This window comes from Perca fluviatilis, chromosome 4 (genome assembly GCF_010015445.1).
Source record: "Perca fluviatilis chromosome 4, GENO_Pfluv_1.0, whole genome shotgun sequence".
Lineage (NCBI taxonomy): Eukaryota > Metazoa > Chordata > Actinopteri > Perciformes > Percidae > Perca > Perca fluviatilis.
Window position 1 is genome coordinate 28,837,197 of NC_053115.1, and position 18,735 is coordinate 28,855,931.

Genomic DNA, 18,735 nt, shown 5'->3' on the forward strand with positions numbered 1-18,735 from the left:
CCTATGATTGGTCGGACTGTCAGAGCAGCGATTTTATTGGTCAGATTGTCAGCGGCACCGGAGCGGGCGGAACAACACATTTTTATCCCATACCTAGCTGCTGGCTAGTGGCTAACATTTGCATATAACCTTAACCCATTTCTTCGTTCATTAAGTGCTGAGGCACCGTTTAATTGAAGGCTTCTAATGGCTTTTTCATGAAGTGTTAACTGACATTTAAATACCGTTATGACGAAGTGACCTGGGTTAGCTAGCTAAGCAGGCCACCTCTCATTGAAATCACAGCTAGTTTTCCAGCGTTATCTTTTTAGCTAACGGCTAACAGGACCGACAGCAGCACCACCGGGAGAAGGTAACCCAGATAACCCAGAGGAAATGACACCACGCGAACGTTAACGTTAGTTACTAGCAACTACAAGATTACGTTTATTGAGAAACCTGCAGTCACTTTGGTCTGAGCAGAGCATGGACCACATCACTGTTGCACCTCTTACATATCACATTGTGGAATCGTTCCTACTGAGCATTTACCAAACTCCTAATCAATGTTAAGATTGAGTTCCTTACTTTCAGGCAGTAGTCACCGGTTGCAGGTCATTTCTATGAAATGAATTGTCAATCAGTAGAATAAAGTATGTTTAAAACATACCAAAAACGGTCTGAAGAATGGTCCTAAATGTGATTGACTAGTGCAGTGCCTGTTGGGAACGGGCTTGACCTCCTGTATTGCTGCTTGCAGCTTGCTCCAGAACCACTGTCCCCCGAAATAACTTACAGAAATCCCCCAAACGCTTAATATGCAACCCAACTGTATACTACTCACACTGTGTACTTCTGCTTCAGAGGAAAACATTGAACAGAGAAATATTACTGGTTACGCAGATTCAGTTTATCAAAATTAAAATATAATGCATTGTTAATTATTGTTATTTATTATTGATGGGCTTTATGGATACTGACCCAAGGCCCATATTTAACAAGCATCTCAGAGTAGATAGTCAACTGTTCAAAACTTTTCAGAGTTTCAAAGATGCAGTTTTGATTGTACTTAAGGAGGCTTAGGAGCTACACCTCATGAAGTTGAGCTGCCAGCTAAAACTGATTTTGTACTCTCACACGCTTTATAAATATGGACCCTGATGCTACACCGAACACATTGCTGGTTAACCTGCCAGTCTCTTTCCTCTTGCTCTCCCACAGCATGAACTGCCCCCCCACCAAGCGCCTCCGAGGCATGAACCAGGATGTAGTGACGGCAGTGGCCTTTGATGACCCGTTTGGAGATGACATGGACTTCACCCAGGACGACTTGGATGAGATTGACATCATCGCTTCGCAGGCCATTACCTCGGCCGCTGCACCTGGGCTTGGGTCTAAACCAGGAACCAAACCGTTAGAGCTGGCCCACGGGTCCGCCCGGCCGCCATCTGCAGGGCAGAGTCATTCTGTGAGCAGAACCACAACCAGTCAGAGCAGAGCGAACACGTTTGGGTTCAGCAGCAGCAACAGAGGGAATGCTGGGATACCAAGCAGAGAACCTCTCGGTAAGTTTAGAGCAGAACTGATCGCTGAAAGTCTAACTGCATTATCTTTTATTGTTGTAGACTAAAGCATCAGTGAAAATAAGCCATGAGAGTAGAAGAGTACTTGTTAGGCCTGTTCGAGATGAGCTGTGCCTCGCCTGTAAAGTGGACTTGTCATGTCATTTTTACCTTACTCTTACATTGAATGTTTGCTGCTTCAATCCAGATGAGTATTGAAAAGTATTTTCTGCGACTGAAAAAGGCCCGTGTTGAGGATAAGGACCAGCCTGAACCGGAGGTATCAGTCTGAAACAGAGCTGAACAGTCCGACCAGTGTAATTAGTTATGTTATTAATTTGTTTACAATATTTTCAGGCTTCAACCAGTGCTGCTCAAGCAGAAAGACAGGGTCAGGGAGAGAACAAGTAGGAGAGGAGGACATCACATCATGCAACAGCGTGTCCAATGTGATTGTTATGAAAATAAGTAAATGTAAAAGTAGAATGATAATGATAGATTTACACAACAACATTTTAGTTCAGTTTCTAATAAGAAGGAATACGAGTATTAAGAAATGACTTGCAGTGTTTCTGTAGTGGTAGTTTGTGTTGTTTTTTCACATAGAACTGGGCTGGTTACGGTTAACTGACATTATAAAGCTTTGTTATTTCGTGTGTTCAGGTAACAGGCAGCAGCAGTTTGGGTCGAGCAGAGAAGACTCCCACGATCTGCTGGAGGCTCAGCATGCAGAGCTAAAGAGGAAGGTGAGACTTGCTGATTTCGCACTTGATAAAACTTTTTTTTTTTTTAAACATCCGACAGCCACAAGATCAGCAGGGCAGGTAAAAAGACAGGGCATTTGATATCCCATTTAACTGTGAGATTATAGCATGGATAAATTGTTATTTCTAGGTTTCCTGTGACTTTATAATTGTGTTGAGCAGGACTCTTAAGGTAATAAAACATGTGATCCCATGTGGGATACCATATGTGTATATATTAGCGCTATGTTGTTGTTTTTTTGTATTGTGTTGATGTCCTGTCATGAGCACACTGAAGCAAATTCCTGGCAACTTGCACCGAGTTGTATGGCAATAAAGTATTGAATCTTGAATAAAACTTTATTTATCCTGAGGGAAATTGCTGTGCATCAGTTGCAATACAAGTGGGAGGAGTGAAAATATAAAGAATACAAGTATAAAATATATAATAAGAATAATAATAACTTGTGAAGTGGTTTTACATCACTGAGAACCACAAACGAGTAGCAAAACACTTTGTAATAATGTAATAAATTACAAAAGAAACAGGAGATATATACATAAGACGTTAAAGAGATGTTATATTCTCACTTTATTTGTTAGTATATGCTATACAACTATATTTTTCCCTTTTTGATATTCTGCATACTTAGAAACTAGTTTGACAACCTTTGACTGATGACGCTGTAACATCTGTGTAATGACAACAAATTAAAAAATAGCCTTTTGACCAACTCAGGTTGTTAAAATCATCTTATTCCACACTGTTTGGTGGCATCACAGCATGATCTGTATCAGATAGTTCTAACTGTTAATTGAAGCTACTGTATATGATGTTTACAATATCTGAACTATTAAAACCCCAACTCTTTTTTTGCACCATTCCATCAGATGCAAATGCTCTAGGTCTTGTCCTTAATTTGCACATTTGCCCAAAGTTCATCCGTTCATACTTGTTTTTCTTTGCAAACTCTTGTAGTTCTACAACAATTTTAAGTAAAGGGCTGTGGATTTAAACAATGTTTGGCTGCACAGCATGAGTTTGTAATGACCACTGGGTTTTTTAAATAAATACTACACCCTTCATCTAAAAAGACATAGTCTTGTCTCTGTAATTGAGAAAAGTGTCATTTAAGTCATTATAACACATTCAAATTTGCATATGTATATGAAAACTTCTGAATCTAACCAGACATTTGCTTTCAGTACTTGACAGTGTTTGATAGTCTGTTATGGACCCATTTCAGTGCCCAGACCTAGAAGGACAATGTAAAGTGTAATGGATGGGAGCAGTGTAGGGCCTTTGAAAGCAAAGAAGATTTACTACCAGTGTGGTTTACTATGAAATTACCGAGTGACTTGTAACAGCTAAGAACAGACTCTGGATAAACATGTCCTGGTAAATGTGTATGTTATTAGCTGAAGGAGGTGGAGGAGGAGATTGTGTTGAAGAGCGGGGAGATCCGGGTCCTGAGAGACTCTCTGAAAGCAGCTCAGCAGGAGAAGGAGGCCCAGAGGCAGAAACAGATCCAGCTGGAGACCCAGAGACAGAGAGAGCAGAGTGAAAAGGAGAAGGAGCTCAACAGGAAGGTGAGTAGCTGCAGAAACAAACACACACACACACACACACACATATATACACACATATATATATATATATATATATATATATATATATATATATATATATATATATTCTAGAATAACATGATATCTCTATGTTCAGGTTCAGTCTTTGCAGTCAGAGCTGCAGTTTAAAGAAGCTGAGATCAATGAGATAAAGACCAAACTGCACAGTTCGGACAAAAACAAGATCGCCTCTCCACTGCCTAGAAACAGGTCAGTCATCATCACTCTTACTGTTTTATATCATTTTAAACTAAATATCTTTGGGTTTTGAACCGTTGTTTGGACTGAACGAGACATTTGAAGAGAAAAGCCGAACACGACCCAAAGGAAATGTTTGGTGTTTTGTCAGTGGGTCACTGCAGTGGAACCGTTGCAGCTGTGACTCCAGAATGAACACGTACGACTGACCAGTGTGTGTTTGAAATTGACTTATCACCTCAAGTGCGAATGTTTGATTGCCATCCGCTCATCTCTAATCTGGTTGGCTGCCCTCTTCTTTCTCGCAGTCCCAAAGTGCTAAACTGTCTCGCCCAGTTGCATCATGGGAGCGGCAGCAGCTCCTCCTCTCCAACGGGAAATGGCTTTATCACCAAGGAGACGTTTGGAGCCCACGTCCCATCCAGAACGACACCGGTGAAGACACGGAAAGACTGTGGGTCACATGACGATGTTGATGTTCAGTTGTGGTGGTGAAACAGGCGTGTCGAGGACACCACTTTGATTGACGTGTGCGTGTTTTGTGTGTTCCAGCAGACAGAGGGGTGTCCAGCAGCAGATCTGGGGAGAGACAGGAAGCGTCTCGCCCAGACCCCTTCCTGTCCGTCAGACCTGCTCACCTGCAGCTCCGAGGTCAGTCTGTAGCGCTGCTTCATAAGAAGAAATCTCTTTTGTTACCTGACGAATTTTCAAACCGGTCAGCCTAGATAATCAAGAAATGAGACTCTCAGCTCATTCATACTTAAAAAACAAACATTTTGAAGACTTGATTGTATTTATTTATCCATTAATTACATGTATTCATTAATTACATTACAAATATACAGGATTCAAAAACAGTGATATCTGTAACCAGGGACTGACACTGGATCAGTTTATCCGGTCAAACACACAACATCTGTAGAATTAAAACTTTATTTGATATACCGTATATGTATTAAACCATCCTAACATCACACAGGGGTGTTGGTACGAATTAGCATCTGCTGATCACACCTCTGACAGCAGTGGAGATTAAAGGTTCATTCCATCGTTCTTTTACACATAAAGTTTGTTAGTTAAAGGTTTTGTAATGTGTGTGTCATTCTGGAGGAGTTTTGTCAAGTCTGAGAATATATCACTAATGATCTCAGAGTGCTGTCATCAGGGTTATCATGACTTAAGGCCATTTTATAGTCGTGCGTAAAATCGACGGTGCAGACCCCTGCCGGACCCTACGCCGTAGCCTGACGAGCACCTCTCAAAAAATTTAACCACACGTCGCAGCGACGCACGTCCCTCGGCCGTGGCTTGGTAGCGTTGCATTTCCCCCGCCTCATTTCCTGGTTCTCCTCCATAAACAACGTGAAATCAAGGAGAGGGTTAACCTTTCCTGCTACAGATTTCCCACCTTGGTCAGAAAAACCATGGGAGACACTTTGTTTCTCTCACTACGAGTCTAGAGTCGGTACTCGCTTCAAAGCTAATCGCCGTCACTCTCTCACTTCTCCCTCGCTCTATCACCCACTCCCCACACACACACACGCACACACACGCCGGCTCGAAGCACACACCAGCGCACAAGTATAAACATCAGGCCACTTACGTAGGCTACGGCGAGAGCTCTGTGTGGAGCCTCCGCACAACTGTAAAATGGCCTTTAGGCTGTAGACGAGTTTCAAAAATGAGGGCATTTACCAGACAGGGAGGGTCTCATGAAAGACAATATCCGGTTATCCAGAATTATGGGAAATGTAGGATCCAGTGGGTTTTTTTTGGAGCTTGGCTCATACTAGGGAAAGAATCTTCTTGAAATATCTCGGCCTTTGCCTGTTTTGGTCTCCAACAACTTGAAGTGTGTGTGTGTGTGTGTGTGTGTGTGTGTGTGTGTGTGTGTGTGTGTGTGTGTGTGTGTGTGTGTGTGTGTGTTCCTCCAGGTGGTGTCCTGCTAGGGTTATTGCTGCAGCAGCCTTTGTCTCCAAGCAGCCTTGGCCTCTCTCACCTGCTATCCATGAGTCTGACTGACATCCACCTGACATCCAGGTAATCACCCTGCACTGTAACCATGACAGTATTTATTGTATGTTTATTAAGGATCCCCATTAATCATCACCATAGTGAAGACTATTCTTCCTGGGGTTGAATGTGGGTGTTAATGGAGTGTAATATGTGTAATACAAGTAGTTAGAGGGAAGGTGTTTGCAGAGAGAAACGGATTTATTTCTGAACATAGCACAATAGTGCTGCCATGTACATAAATACACAAATATACAGCACAATATACATACACAAATATCTTCTACCCACTCCCCACCCTCCCCAATCCCCATACATCCTCATAACTTATCCGTACAAGTATACGTTTGGAGTAAAGTAATTTGGAGAAGTTGCTTTTAAATAATTGCTTATATGAGCGATTGACTGTAATACCCAGATATTGAAATTTTGAGGACAAGGTCTTCAAAGGTAAATTCGGTGTTGGCTTTTTAAGAGCTGCATTGTTGACAGGGAACAATTTGCTCTTTTCCAGGTTAAGTTTATAGCCAGAGAGTTTTCCAAACTGTTCCAGAATGTTGAGAATGGCTGGCACAGATATGTCTGGGTCTGTTATGAAAAGCAAAATAGCATCAGCATAGGCTGAAATTTGGTGAGATAGCCCCTCTCTAATAATACCTTTTAAAAGTCATACAGCTCCGGAATGCCATGGCCAAAGGTTCAAGGAAAATATCAAAAAGCAGGGGTGAAAGACGGCATCCTTGTCTGGTTCCTCTTTGAAGAAGGAAATAGTCAAAGGATATATCGTTGGTGCGTACTTAGGCCAGATGGTTAGAATATAATAATTTTACCCAGGATATAAAGTTTGGGCCAAATCTTAATTTTTTTTAATGGTTCAAAAAGAAAAACCCACTCAAACCTATCAAATGCCTTCTCCGTGTCTTGCGACAAGACCAGTTCAGGTGCCTCCACAGTCTCCTTAGTAAAAAATAATGTCGAAGAGCCTGCGGGTGTGAGAGGAGGATGAAACCAGTTTGATCCCAGTGATAGGAGAGAGTGGAGGATTCTCTCAAGACGCCAAGCAAGACCCTTGGCGATCATTTTATAATCTACGTTAAGGAGAGAAACTGGCCGATAAGATCCACACAGCATGGGGTCTTTTTCTATTTTGGGTATAAGGCAAATAGATGCTTGGCGTAATGTATGTGGCAGATGACCATTTTCCAGGGATTGTAAACGCACGTTTTGCAGTAGAGGTATAAGTTCCCGGGAAAACATTTTATAGAATTCCGCAGGTAGCCCATCAGGGCCTGGGGATTTTCCTGATTGCAAGCTAGAAATAGCGGCCTGAATTTCATCTTGTATCAGAGGGTGTTCTAAATCGGCCCTATCGTACTCATTAAGTTCTGTAAAGTCTAGGTTTTTATTAAAACGCTGCTATATTCTCAAGATTTGGGTTGCATTCAGAAGTGTAGAGGCTGCTATAGTAATGAACAAATTACTATTAACTACTAATTAATTAGCATTAATCTTTTTTTGTTCAGTGATAAAGTTCCCAGCCAGGTCTTTAATTTTTTATATGTCGTGAAGCATAAGACAAGTAAAGTAATTTTCCAACTTGAGCCCTGCTCATAAACCAGGTGGCGTGCTCTAAGCAGCTGTTGTTCTGCGTCTACCGTAGATGCCAGGTCAAACATGCTTTGCAATTTTAGCCTTCTCTGATATAAGTCCGGAGAGGGAAACGTGGCATGCTGGATGTCTAGATGTTTGATTTTGTCTGATAGGTCAGATAGTGTACTTGAACAATCAGCAAAGCTGATAATATGGCCCCTTAAAAACGCTTGAAGTGTTTCCCAGAGAGTTCCAAATGTGGTCTCCTCTGAGGAGTTTATGTCCATAGATACCTGTATATGTTCTTAAATTGCTTCTGTAAACTGTAGGTTGGACAGCATGAGTGGATTTAAGCACCAGGTTCTGTGTGGTAGAGGGGCAGTCAGTGAAACGAAACAGGGGCATGGTCTGAGATAATGATACTGTGATAGATTGTCTGTCTAGCCGAGGGGATTAAGCTAGTGCCAAGCAGAATTTTTTATTCGGGAGTAGGTCTGATGTACTGGTGAGAAGAAAGAAAAAAACCTTGCTGTTTGGTTTTGCAAATCTAGGGGTCTAGGGATCAAATAGACTGTATTCCTCCATTAAATGTTTGATAGCTGTGGCTGTTTTAGACAGGGGAATAGCCCCTGGTGAGGATCGGTCCAGAGCAGGTTCTACAGCACAATTAAAATCTCCCCCTATAAACGTATTATAAATAATGTTATGTCATTTTTTTACTCTTACACTGAATGTTTGCTGCTTCAATCCAGATGAGTATGAGCCCATGTTGAGGATGAGGACCAGCCTGAACCGGAGGTATCAGTCTGAAACAGAGCTGAACAGTCCGACCAGTGTAATTAGATAAGTTATTAATTTGTTTACAGTATTTTCAGGCTTCAACCAGTGAAAGAGAGGGTCAGGGAGAGAAAGAGATAGATTCGTTAGGCATTAAAGTATGAGAGGAGGACAGCATCCAACAGCGTGATCCTCCTCAGTTTTTGATACTTATTGTTACGACAACTCTCTGAAGCAAGTCAGCGCTGAGTTCCGGGTAGAAAGATAGCCGCCTGTTATGTTGCCAGGCGAGGCGGAGGATCAGCTCCTTCTTTCGGAAATGATGGAGTCAGACGATCGTTGCCCCAAACACTTCCACCAACAGGGTTTCCATGAAAACGGAGGGCTGGGGACCTTCAGTTTTCTCAGGCAGACCTATGACTCTGATATTTTGTCTGCGTGATCTATTTTCCAAGTTATCCAGCCGTCAGCACAGTTTCCCCGTTTCTGCCATCAGGTCAGTGTAGTTCCTCTCCAGGTCTAAAACTTTGCTGTCCACTGTCTTAAGACCCTCTTCTAAGTCTTGGATTTGCCGACCTTGTGTAGCAACTGTAACATTCAGTGTGGCGAATTTTTGAGCTCGGATAAATTTCTTCCTTCATTGCTAATACATCCGACCGAACTTCATCCGATAGCCCCTTGAGATAAGCGTGGCTAATAATCGGTGAGCCGTCGTTGCTAGCTTGTGGGCTAGTTTTCCCCGGTTCCTGAGTAGTGGTCGAAATTTTGGTTCTTGTCAATTTACTCATCTCGTCTTGATCTCAACACTTAAGTAAGCTATTTATCTTGTCGAGTACACCCAATAGTTGTAATTAGATCATAGAAAATGTAAAATAATACGAACATTTTGAGGAGCGTTCTAAAACAATGTTTTTGTCAATGACAGGCTCAGATTATTATTCTAAGTGTCTGACAACATTATAGAAAGGATCCCTACAGAGATAGACCTTTTTGTTAAAGAGTAAGATCCTTTTTTATTTTATTTTTTACCAGGAACGCCAACTTGTGAACGTAAATTGAAGTTGCGCAATTGCCATTTAACTTTACATTGCAGCTTGTTTTGCAGCTACCAACTGTAGCAGTCTTTCTTAAAGGTCCCATGGCATGAAAATTTCACTTTATGAGTTCCCCCAGGTTTCCTATGGTCCCCCAGTGGCTAGAAATGGTGATAGGTGTAAACCGAGCCCTGGGTATCCTGCTTTGCCTTTGAGAAAATGAAAGCTCAGATGGGCCAATCTGGAATCTTCTCCTTATGAGGTCATAAGGAGGAAGGTTACCTTCCCTTTTTTCTGCTTTGCCCGCCCAGAGAATTTGGCCCACCCATGAGAGAGAGACATCATGGCTTTCAAACGAGAAAAGTGGCAGTTGGTCAAGGCCACACCCCCCCTCCCCCATCTCCTCCTCAATAGCTACAGACACAGAAATGGGACGTCCTAAGGAAAGCTCATTGTGGGACTGGCTCTAGTGGCTGTAATTCTGCACCAAGGCTGAATTTTGGGAAAGAGACTTCAGATACAGTGTTAGGGGACCACTAAGGTCTATATAAAAGCATCCAAAGAGCACCATGTCATGGGGCCTTTAATACTGGACCAATTTCAACAATTGTTGTTCCCATTAATCACTTAGACACAAAACATGTGAAAATAGGGTCCAGGTTGAAAAATACTGATGTTACCCTATAACCACAAAAGACCTGAACTGTTATCAAAGACTAACTGATGTTGGTGTTTTTATGTGTTGTATGTTATGACTTCAGCGGGCTGTCTGCAGGTTTGCTGCTCCACTCTGATCCTGCAGCCAGCGTAGGTGGCGGTGTGGGCGGAGCTCCCAGAGCTGCTCTGAGTCCGGTCCAGAGTCTGGCTGTAACTGGACTCAACATGCTGAGTCACAACCGACCAGCAGCTGCAGCCAGCAGCAGAAACCAAAGGTAGACTGAGACGTTACAGTTGATCTGCTGAAACTTTACTGACTTTGATATCTGCTGCTCAATGAAGAATCCAGAACAACAAAACACAGGCTGCATCTCATAACTTATTTGATAGCTCCTCAACTCCTCGGTAGGGTGCATGATATATCGACTCAATATCGTTATCGCGATATCACGTTGCGCAATATTATATTGAAAGTGTGATAAGTATACAATATTTTTTTATATTTATTTTTATTGTTTCTAATATGTCTGTAAACATGCTCTTTATTGTTTTTATTGCTGTACAACCATTACATGTCCTGTTCTGCAGACATGCTATTTATTTATTGTTTTTTATACTGTACAACCAGTAAAACATGTCCTGTTCTGTAGACATGGTCCTTATTTATTTATTTATGTTTTACCAGTCCAATATGATTGTCAGTTGAAATAACCCTTGTGTTGAAAGAAAACATGTTTTATTTGTTATGAATCTATTTTGATGCGTTTTACCATAAGTTTAGTCATTTTTCATATGTTTAAAAATAAATTAATATAGATATCGCAATATTCATAATCGATATCGCAATATCACATTTTGTCAATATCGTGCAACCCTACTCCTCGGCCCTCGGCTGAACCAGATGTTGTTCTGTCCCTCCTCGGTGAAGGCCTTCTCAAAGCTCTTATTTCTGCCCCGAGGAGCGAGCATCCAGGAGGATCACCAAGCGTGATCCTCCTTCAGCCTTGCGGCTGAAGGAGCTGCTAACTCCGCCCCAAACAGCTGACAAATTCTTGTGACACTTCAGAGGAAAGGACGTCCCATCCCTCTAAAACACATTTGCTCGTTGCCTGTCCCCTCCGATGACTTCCTGGCGGGACTAAGACGCGAGGAAGGGAGGTAAGTGGAGGACTCGAGGAGGCTATGGGCTATGAGATTGCAACTACAGCTAAAGCTGAACGGTTCTGTGGACAGCAGAGCCCTCTTGTGGCCAAATGATGCAACCGCAGCACTGAGATGACCACATGGCAAAATGTGTTAATGTAGGGTAGGGTTGCACGATATTGACAAAATGTGATATTGCAATATCGATTATGAATACTGAGATATCGATATTAATTTCGCTATTTTTAAACAAATGAAACAAGTTTTCTTACAACACAAGGTTTATTTCAACTGACTGTCATATTGGACTGGTACTACATAAATAAGGACCATGTCTACAGAACAGGACATGTTTTACTGGTTGTACAGTATAAAATAAATGAATAAAGAGAACAGGACACAACTTTTCTTTTCTCTGATTCGTTCCGCTTTGTTTATCTATTTCTTCACTTACACTGTCACTCTGTTGAAATATGCACACACGTCACGTGGTACGCTCCATAGGGTTTGTCATGTAGTGGACCCGTGTTGCTGACTTGCACTAACATGTGCAAGTGGCACAGTAACTGACCAATGAAACATGATCATTATAGCATTTCAAGCGGGCTCAAACACAACTAAGCCACACAGCCAAAGGACGGGACTCAGCGCCCCACAAAATAAACAAAATATTGCATGCTTTCGATATATTGCAATAACGATATTGAGTCGATATATCTTGCACCCTTAAATGTAGGTAAAAAAGCCTGCACATTCAGCATTTCAGGCATCAAGACACCACTGAGAATTCACCATGATTTCACCATGTTTGAAATACGTTTTTTACACAAAAGTGACAACACACAACAAACAAGATAATATAGACCAATGGTTACAGAGGGTGTATTAAAGACAGGCCAATGTTTTTTCTATATTTCTATACTAAACATTTTGTTTTAACTTTTCACCATTTAAAAAAAAAAAAAAAAAAAAGAACAAGATCATTGAGCATGACCCCTTTTGAAAAGATATAAAGGCATAAAAACGAAAATTTCCTCCCGTTTGGCGCGCCCCACCTGTCAGGTCTCTATTCCAGTGGGGCGCGCCCCACACTTTGAGAACCGCTGATCTACGCAAACATTAAAAAAAGAAAAAAAAAATCTAAATTATTTTGTGTTTGTGTAGGCCGTGTCCCGGAGCTGTCCTCCTCCTCCCTCTGTTGGAGCTTCACCTGTCTCGGCTGTGTCAGGCTCTAGACTCAGTCCGCTCCACCTCTGCTGGGAGCAGTGGATCCAGCTCTACCGCTGCCAGCTCGCTCCCAGCAGGCAGTGCTTCTGGACTGGGGAGACTGGAGGAGGCTGGTTTGACTGGTTTCAGTGTGGAGGACACTGGTTTGGCTGCTCTGAGGCTCCTCTACCTGGTGCTGGCCCACAGTGACGAGGTGATGACACCACGGACACCTGTAATGACCCAGCAGACATTCAAACTTACTAACCAGATGGCACATGTCAAGGTTTTATCCTGATGTATAGATGTCCAAATCAGAGGGATGACACAGGAAATCATGTTCATTCTGTTAATTACAACACTGCGAAGTCCCATAGCTGTTGCATCTGTAGCTCCTTTCTATTTTTTGATTCAGGCATTTTCGACGCAGTATAAGTGTGTCTTTCTGTGTTGAAATTGTGTTTGACATCACTATTTCATCTTGTCTCTCAGGTGGTGGCGGCTGTGTTGTCAAAGGAGAGTCAGAGCAGAGTTACAGACATACAGGTACTAACAGAAACACACTGATGCACACAAACACTCTTTCAACTTTATTGTGATCTATTAAACTTTATCAACTTTACCTTCTCACCTTTAAGTAGAATGGGGCGATATTAAAATATCAACTGGTTTATATGAAACTACATATCGTTTGTCCAGGAGGCTTAAGATCATCATGGTATTATGATAAACAGAGATTTTTCACTTAAATCTCCCCTCAAAGTAAAACATGTAATGAAATCCTCCTCCTCCCTCTGGTCTTAGACTGAACACTCGACTGCAGGTGTGGGTCTGTGCTCCCAGAATGCCTTGCTGATGTCAGTGTTGCGGCTGTGTGAGGCGGGGCTAGGCGGCGGCCCGCAAAATGAGGAGCTTGTCCTCAATGCCATAAAGACCCTGTGTGTCCTTATTGAGAGGACCCCAGACATTCACGTGGACAGGTACACACACACACACACTTAAAGGTGTGACTGCAACTCTCTGCCAACCAGCTGACAACTGAAACTTCCCCTACTCTGAAACACCCTTTAGCACACATTCTGTTCTTTTTACATTCCTCCAATTACATTGCCAAGTATACAGGAACACACATATACACACACACTCATGATGCAACACTTACCTGGAAGGAATACTACTGGAGAGAGAGGAGTGGCTGAGCAGGGAGTGTGTGTGGGTTTATAACTTTTCCACTGACTCTAAGTTATGTCAACTCTGACTGTAAGCTACCCTGAGTCACTGTGATGACGTAAGAGAGATAACCAATGAAATGTGAATTTTTCAGTCCGCCCAACAGTCCAGAAACAAAAAGAAGCCACTCCATTTTTACCGCACGAGTAACTAACATTGTGAATTAATGGGTTTACACTGGTCACACCTGTCTATTGTCTCTGTCTCTCTCTCAGGTTGCAGTGTGTGTTGCAGGCGGTGTGTGTGTGTTTGTCAGCAGACTGCAGGTTGCAGACCGTTTCGGGGAGTGTGTCTGTCCTCACGTCTCTGTCCGACCACCAGACACTGGCTCAGCAGCTCTGCTCTCAGCACGGTGAGTCTCCACCAAAACCTACAGCACTGCAACTGCATTGACATTTACTAATGTCATTTACATACTATTGCAGTGTTTCGACTGCATGGTACGACTCTACTAAACTCAACATCTTTTGGGTTTTTATAGCAAAAGTTGTGGATATTGTCTAATACCTGGTACATTTTTTTATTTTATTTTTTTTGGTTCCAACAGCGTTGAGCAGATACTAAAAAGTGGAGTCAAAACACTGCAGACCACTGATTGGTCAGAGTGAACTGTCACTGGGACATCCTTAGCATGGGTAAACCTTGACAAACTTCCAGCAAATTTGAGATTTGCTCTGCAAGTCAGTCTGGCGAAGAGCCCGTTCAAACCCATTTCCAATGTCTCCAAAATCGTGGTACCAATCACAACCGTTGAGGCGGGCTTTACACCAATCACAACCGCTGAGGCGGGCTTTACACCAATCACAACCGCTGAGGCGGGCTTTACACCAATCACAACCGTTGAGGCGGGCTTTACACCAATCACAACCGCTGAGGCGGGCTTTACACCAATCACAACCGTTGAGGCGGGCTTTACACCAATCACAACCGTTGAGGCGGGCTTTACACCAATCACAACCGTTGAGGCGGGCTTTACACCAATCACAACCGTTGAGGCGGGCTTTACACCAATCACAACCGTTGAGGCGGGCTTTACACCAATCACAACCGCTGAGGCGGGCTTTACACCAATCACAACTGTTGAGGCGGGCTTTACGCGACGACGATAGCGCGACGACGAGCAGCTTTTTGTTTACATTCAACATGACGGCTGCCGAAGCGCAGCGTCACCCGGATTGTTGGTCTGATTGGTTGAAGGACTATCCAATGCGCCCAGAGGCATTTGAGCGGCGTCCGTTGGTGACGCCCCTTTGGAAATGAACTGTCAATGAACTTTTCCAAACCCACTCTGTTACAACTGAGAAGTGTCTGGTGTCAGCCAGGCTAGGACATCCTGCGAATAGCGACCGCAATTTTTTAATCACTTGCCCCAGATTAAAAAAATGGCAGTCCCGCAAAACTACGCCGTGCACCAAGCTGTACAATTACACACGCCAGCGCTATGGCGATCAGCTGAGAATGCCGCGGGTACTATCCACAGTGGAAAACGAAATAGAGAAAAGAACCTGTTACCAAAAGCTTCACATATTCAGTCCATTGTTTAGATTTCTTCTCCACATGATTTTAAATAAACCTCACTGCAGCAGCGTTTTGACTTTTGCTGTTGTTTTCTTTAGACCCGTGTATTTTCCTGAAGTTGTTCCAGTTCATCAGAACAAGACCAGACAAACAGGCAACACACAGAGACTGGATTCTGCTGGACCTGCAGGTAACACAACGCACACTTTTTCTATATTAGAAACAGGCCTTTATTTCTAATTTCTAAATTTCAAAATTTTATTTGTATAAGTATATAATTTGTGTAAGTATATTTGATTGTATTTTAGTGAGACCCCTTCATGGTTTCTGATCTGCTCCTGCTTTGATTTGCTGTTGATGTATACTTATTGTCTTGATACATTTTAGTGCTGAGTGACCACTGAACTGACCAGAATGAATGTATTATTGAAGCAGTATTAGTAGAAAGAGAAGAAAAAGTGATAGCGCTAGTGGTGAATACAACATGATTCTGTTGTACTGATGGAATCAGTGCTGTGGAAATCTACGTTATAGTGAATCAATTATTTGAATTAATTCCAACCCTCAATGTTGTTATAAAGGCTCTGCAATCATTGTTTTGTGCTTTTATATGAGAATTAACAGTACATGTGTTTTGGCCTGTATGGTTGTCTTTGTGTGTCAGGTGGTCCGTTTGCTGAGCAGACTGAAGACTCAGAGAGCAGAGAGCTGCTCCACCAGCCAGCACAGCACCTGCCAATGTCACACTGAGGTAAAACTCTCTGACCCTCTCTTTCAGTGTTGGGCAAGTTACTTCCAAAATGTATTACATTTTAGATTCCTAGTTACTGTCAATTGAGAGTAATTAGTTATATTACAATATTACTGTCTCTGAATTGTAATGCTTTACACTACATTTGCATTACTTTTATGTTACTTTCACCAAAATAACAGTGGAAGTATGACTTGGAAGGCAGCTTGTGAATTTCACCATGGGTTCAATAAAGTCATCTTTATCCACTTTAATATATCATAGTTTATTTATAATATTTTGTATAATTAATGTGAATATGCAAAGTAACTAAGAAAAACACCACTGAATGTTGGGTTAAAACTCGCGTTACTGAGATTGTAACAGGTATAAGATTACCGAAATTTAATTAGTTTTAATTTAATTAGTATTAAATTTTATTACAGCAAAAAGGAATCCATTACTGTAATTGTGTTGCTTTTGTAACGTGTTGCTCCCAATACTGCTCTCTTTATATAGCGACACTAAACATCGGGTTGCACCTTTCTTATCTCGCTCTCTCACAGTTGGTTCAAACCGTGGTGATTGTTTTCCATCGTCAGTGGTTGGATCTTCGTGGTTCTCAGGATCCTACGGACTCAACTGGTCAGTCACACATCCGATTTTAGAACACAAGGCTGCAAATATTCCCCCTCTGTCACTAAAGCTGTTGATGACACACAACAAACTAAAATATTCGATTATCACTCAGAGTTGTGGTTGTTTTTATTTTTTTTTCAAACTTTCTTTCAGGCCTGGCCCCGCCCTCACAGAAGTGCCCCGCCCCCTCGTTGCAATGGTGGCGTGGCCCGGCGGCGTCATTGCTCAGAGAGTGTCTGCTGCTGCTGCACTGGCTGCTGCTGCATCACGGCAGCTTCTCAGAGAGCTGCAGGCCGCTGCTGCACATGTATGACCAGGTGATCCCCGCTGTACGAGACACGCTGAGGAAGATCCCCGAGCTGAGCGAGAGCGAAGGTACACACACACACACACACACACACACACACACACACATAGATGTACGCTCGCACAATGTTTTGTGAAGTTAAATGCTGAAAAAATAGTTTGCAGCTGTAAATGTTCATCTTGTAACTCTAGCGTGACCCAGTTGTTGTCAGGTGTATCCAACAATGCGACAAGGACAGCTAGCAGTAAGTTTTCATTTTGATCAAACGTAACCCTGAAGCCTTTTGTCTTGTAAAGGTAAAACATGACAAATCCATTAAAGCAGAATATAAATCCCACGTTTGTGGAGCTCGTCGGTCACGTCTCTCCTGTCAGGCTCTTGAAGCGGTCAGTTATCACTAGTTATTAGCATTTTGTAGACGTTGGGATATGCTTGTGTCAGCAACACCTTTAACACCAGTTAACTGGGATAACCGAACACTTTTGATACGGTCTATGTCTAAAAAATGAAACTGAATATAATGTGTCTATCACATCTCTGCTGATACCTTATCCACTTAATCAGGTCGGTATTGGTGTGTTGCTGTATATAATCATGGTGTAAATGTCACAATATTTTTTATATTATTCAGATTTCTACATGCAGTATCATGAACTGCATTATATGGCCCCCCCTAGTTTCATCATTCAATTTAGTTAGAGAGATAATTTTGACACCTTACAGGAAATGTGAGAGGGAGTTAGATTTTTAGGTGGCATGTGACACGTGCCAGTGGCATGTACTTCCGGTACTTCCGTATGCCAATTGCAATTGTGTATGAATTGACGCCGTAGCGAGTCGTATGAAAGGGCAGAAATCTGTTTAGGTGAATTGGTCAGGGTAGAGGATGGGTAAAACACAGGACTTTCACCTAGGAGAGCGGGGATCGAGTCCCGCGTGTGACTTTGTGTCCCGCGATTGATATTTCTTTTTCACGTTTGTTGTTTTCCTAATCCCAACCGTTTCTTCTTTTCCTGAACGCAACCCGCGTGTCACGTAGCCTCGCGATAACACGCCATGTGGTTTTAGAAAGTGCCACGTATATTTTAACGAAATGTTACGTTCTAAGTTATATTTTAACATTATAAGTTATATTTTACATCTTACGGTGAAGAACATGCCACTTCCGGCTGCCACATGCCATTTAAAAATCTAACTCCTACTGGGAAATGTTCAGGTGGCCACATACTTTTGGCCACCCAGAAGTAAACAGACTCCTGTTTTCTGCTTCCTGTCTGTCAGAGCTGGCGTTGGAGGAGATCTGTCGCTCGGAGGGCGACGACACTGACGACATGGACACTGAAACTGGCTCCTGATTGGCTGCGGCCACCGACTCCTCCAGTGACCAATGAGCAGACACAAGGGACAGTTTGCTGACTGCGGATTCAATATTACAGATGGAGATGAGGACAGAACAGAGACAGAAATGGATGTTGGAGGGAAATGAAGGCTAAGAGAAAAGCCTGACTGAAGTGATGGACAGTCAACAAGACTTATTCTGCTGTCTGATGCGATTTAACAATAAAACGAAGGTGAGACTAACTGCTGCAGTCAGAGTTCATGTTCTGTATGTCGTTTCTTTCTGTCTTTTCGTCTGTACTCTTCTTTAACAGTTGGGGCTGCTGTTACTTCCATCTTTGGTTCATACCTTCATTTAATACATCAATACATTGTTTTGCACTGGATACTAGGTCTGTGTAGATCCACTATTTCACTATTGCTAATGATGTATTTCTTTACT

At 42.4% G+C, this 18,735-nt stretch overlaps 1 protein-coding gene across 3 annotated transcripts; it reads left to right on the forward strand.

The window, feature by feature from the left end:
* Window positions 1–53: 53 nt before the first annotated feature.
* On the forward strand, window positions 54–18,537 carry LOC120557430 (ATR interacting protein). 3 transcript variants are annotated; one of them, XM_039797749.1, is made up of 18 exons: window positions 54–397; window positions 1,201–1,544; window positions 2,205–2,287; window positions 3,704–3,874; window positions 4,011–4,123; window positions 4,420–4,565; window positions 4,664–4,762; window positions 6,046–6,151; window positions 10,287–10,457; window positions 12,490–12,745; window positions 13,024–13,077; window positions 13,336–13,511; window positions 13,977–14,113; window positions 15,378–15,469; window positions 15,944–16,030; window positions 16,576–16,654; window positions 16,802–17,023; window positions 18,237–18,537. In XM_039797749.1, the coding sequence occupies exons 2-18, from the start codon at window positions 1,202–1,204 to the stop codon at window positions 18,308–18,310; spliced, it is 2,409 nt and encodes an 802-aa protein (XP_039653683.1). In that variant the 5' UTR covers window positions 54–397; window position 1,201; the 3' UTR covers window positions 18,311–18,537. The 3 variants fall into 3 exon arrangements, with proteins under 3 accessions (XP_039653683.1, XP_039653682.1, XP_039653684.1); XM_039797748.1 differs by having other exon boundaries at window positions 54–352; XM_039797750.1 differs by having other exon boundaries at window positions 54–352; window positions 4,667–4,762.
* The last annotated feature ends 198 nt before the right edge of the window (window positions 18,538–18,735 follow it).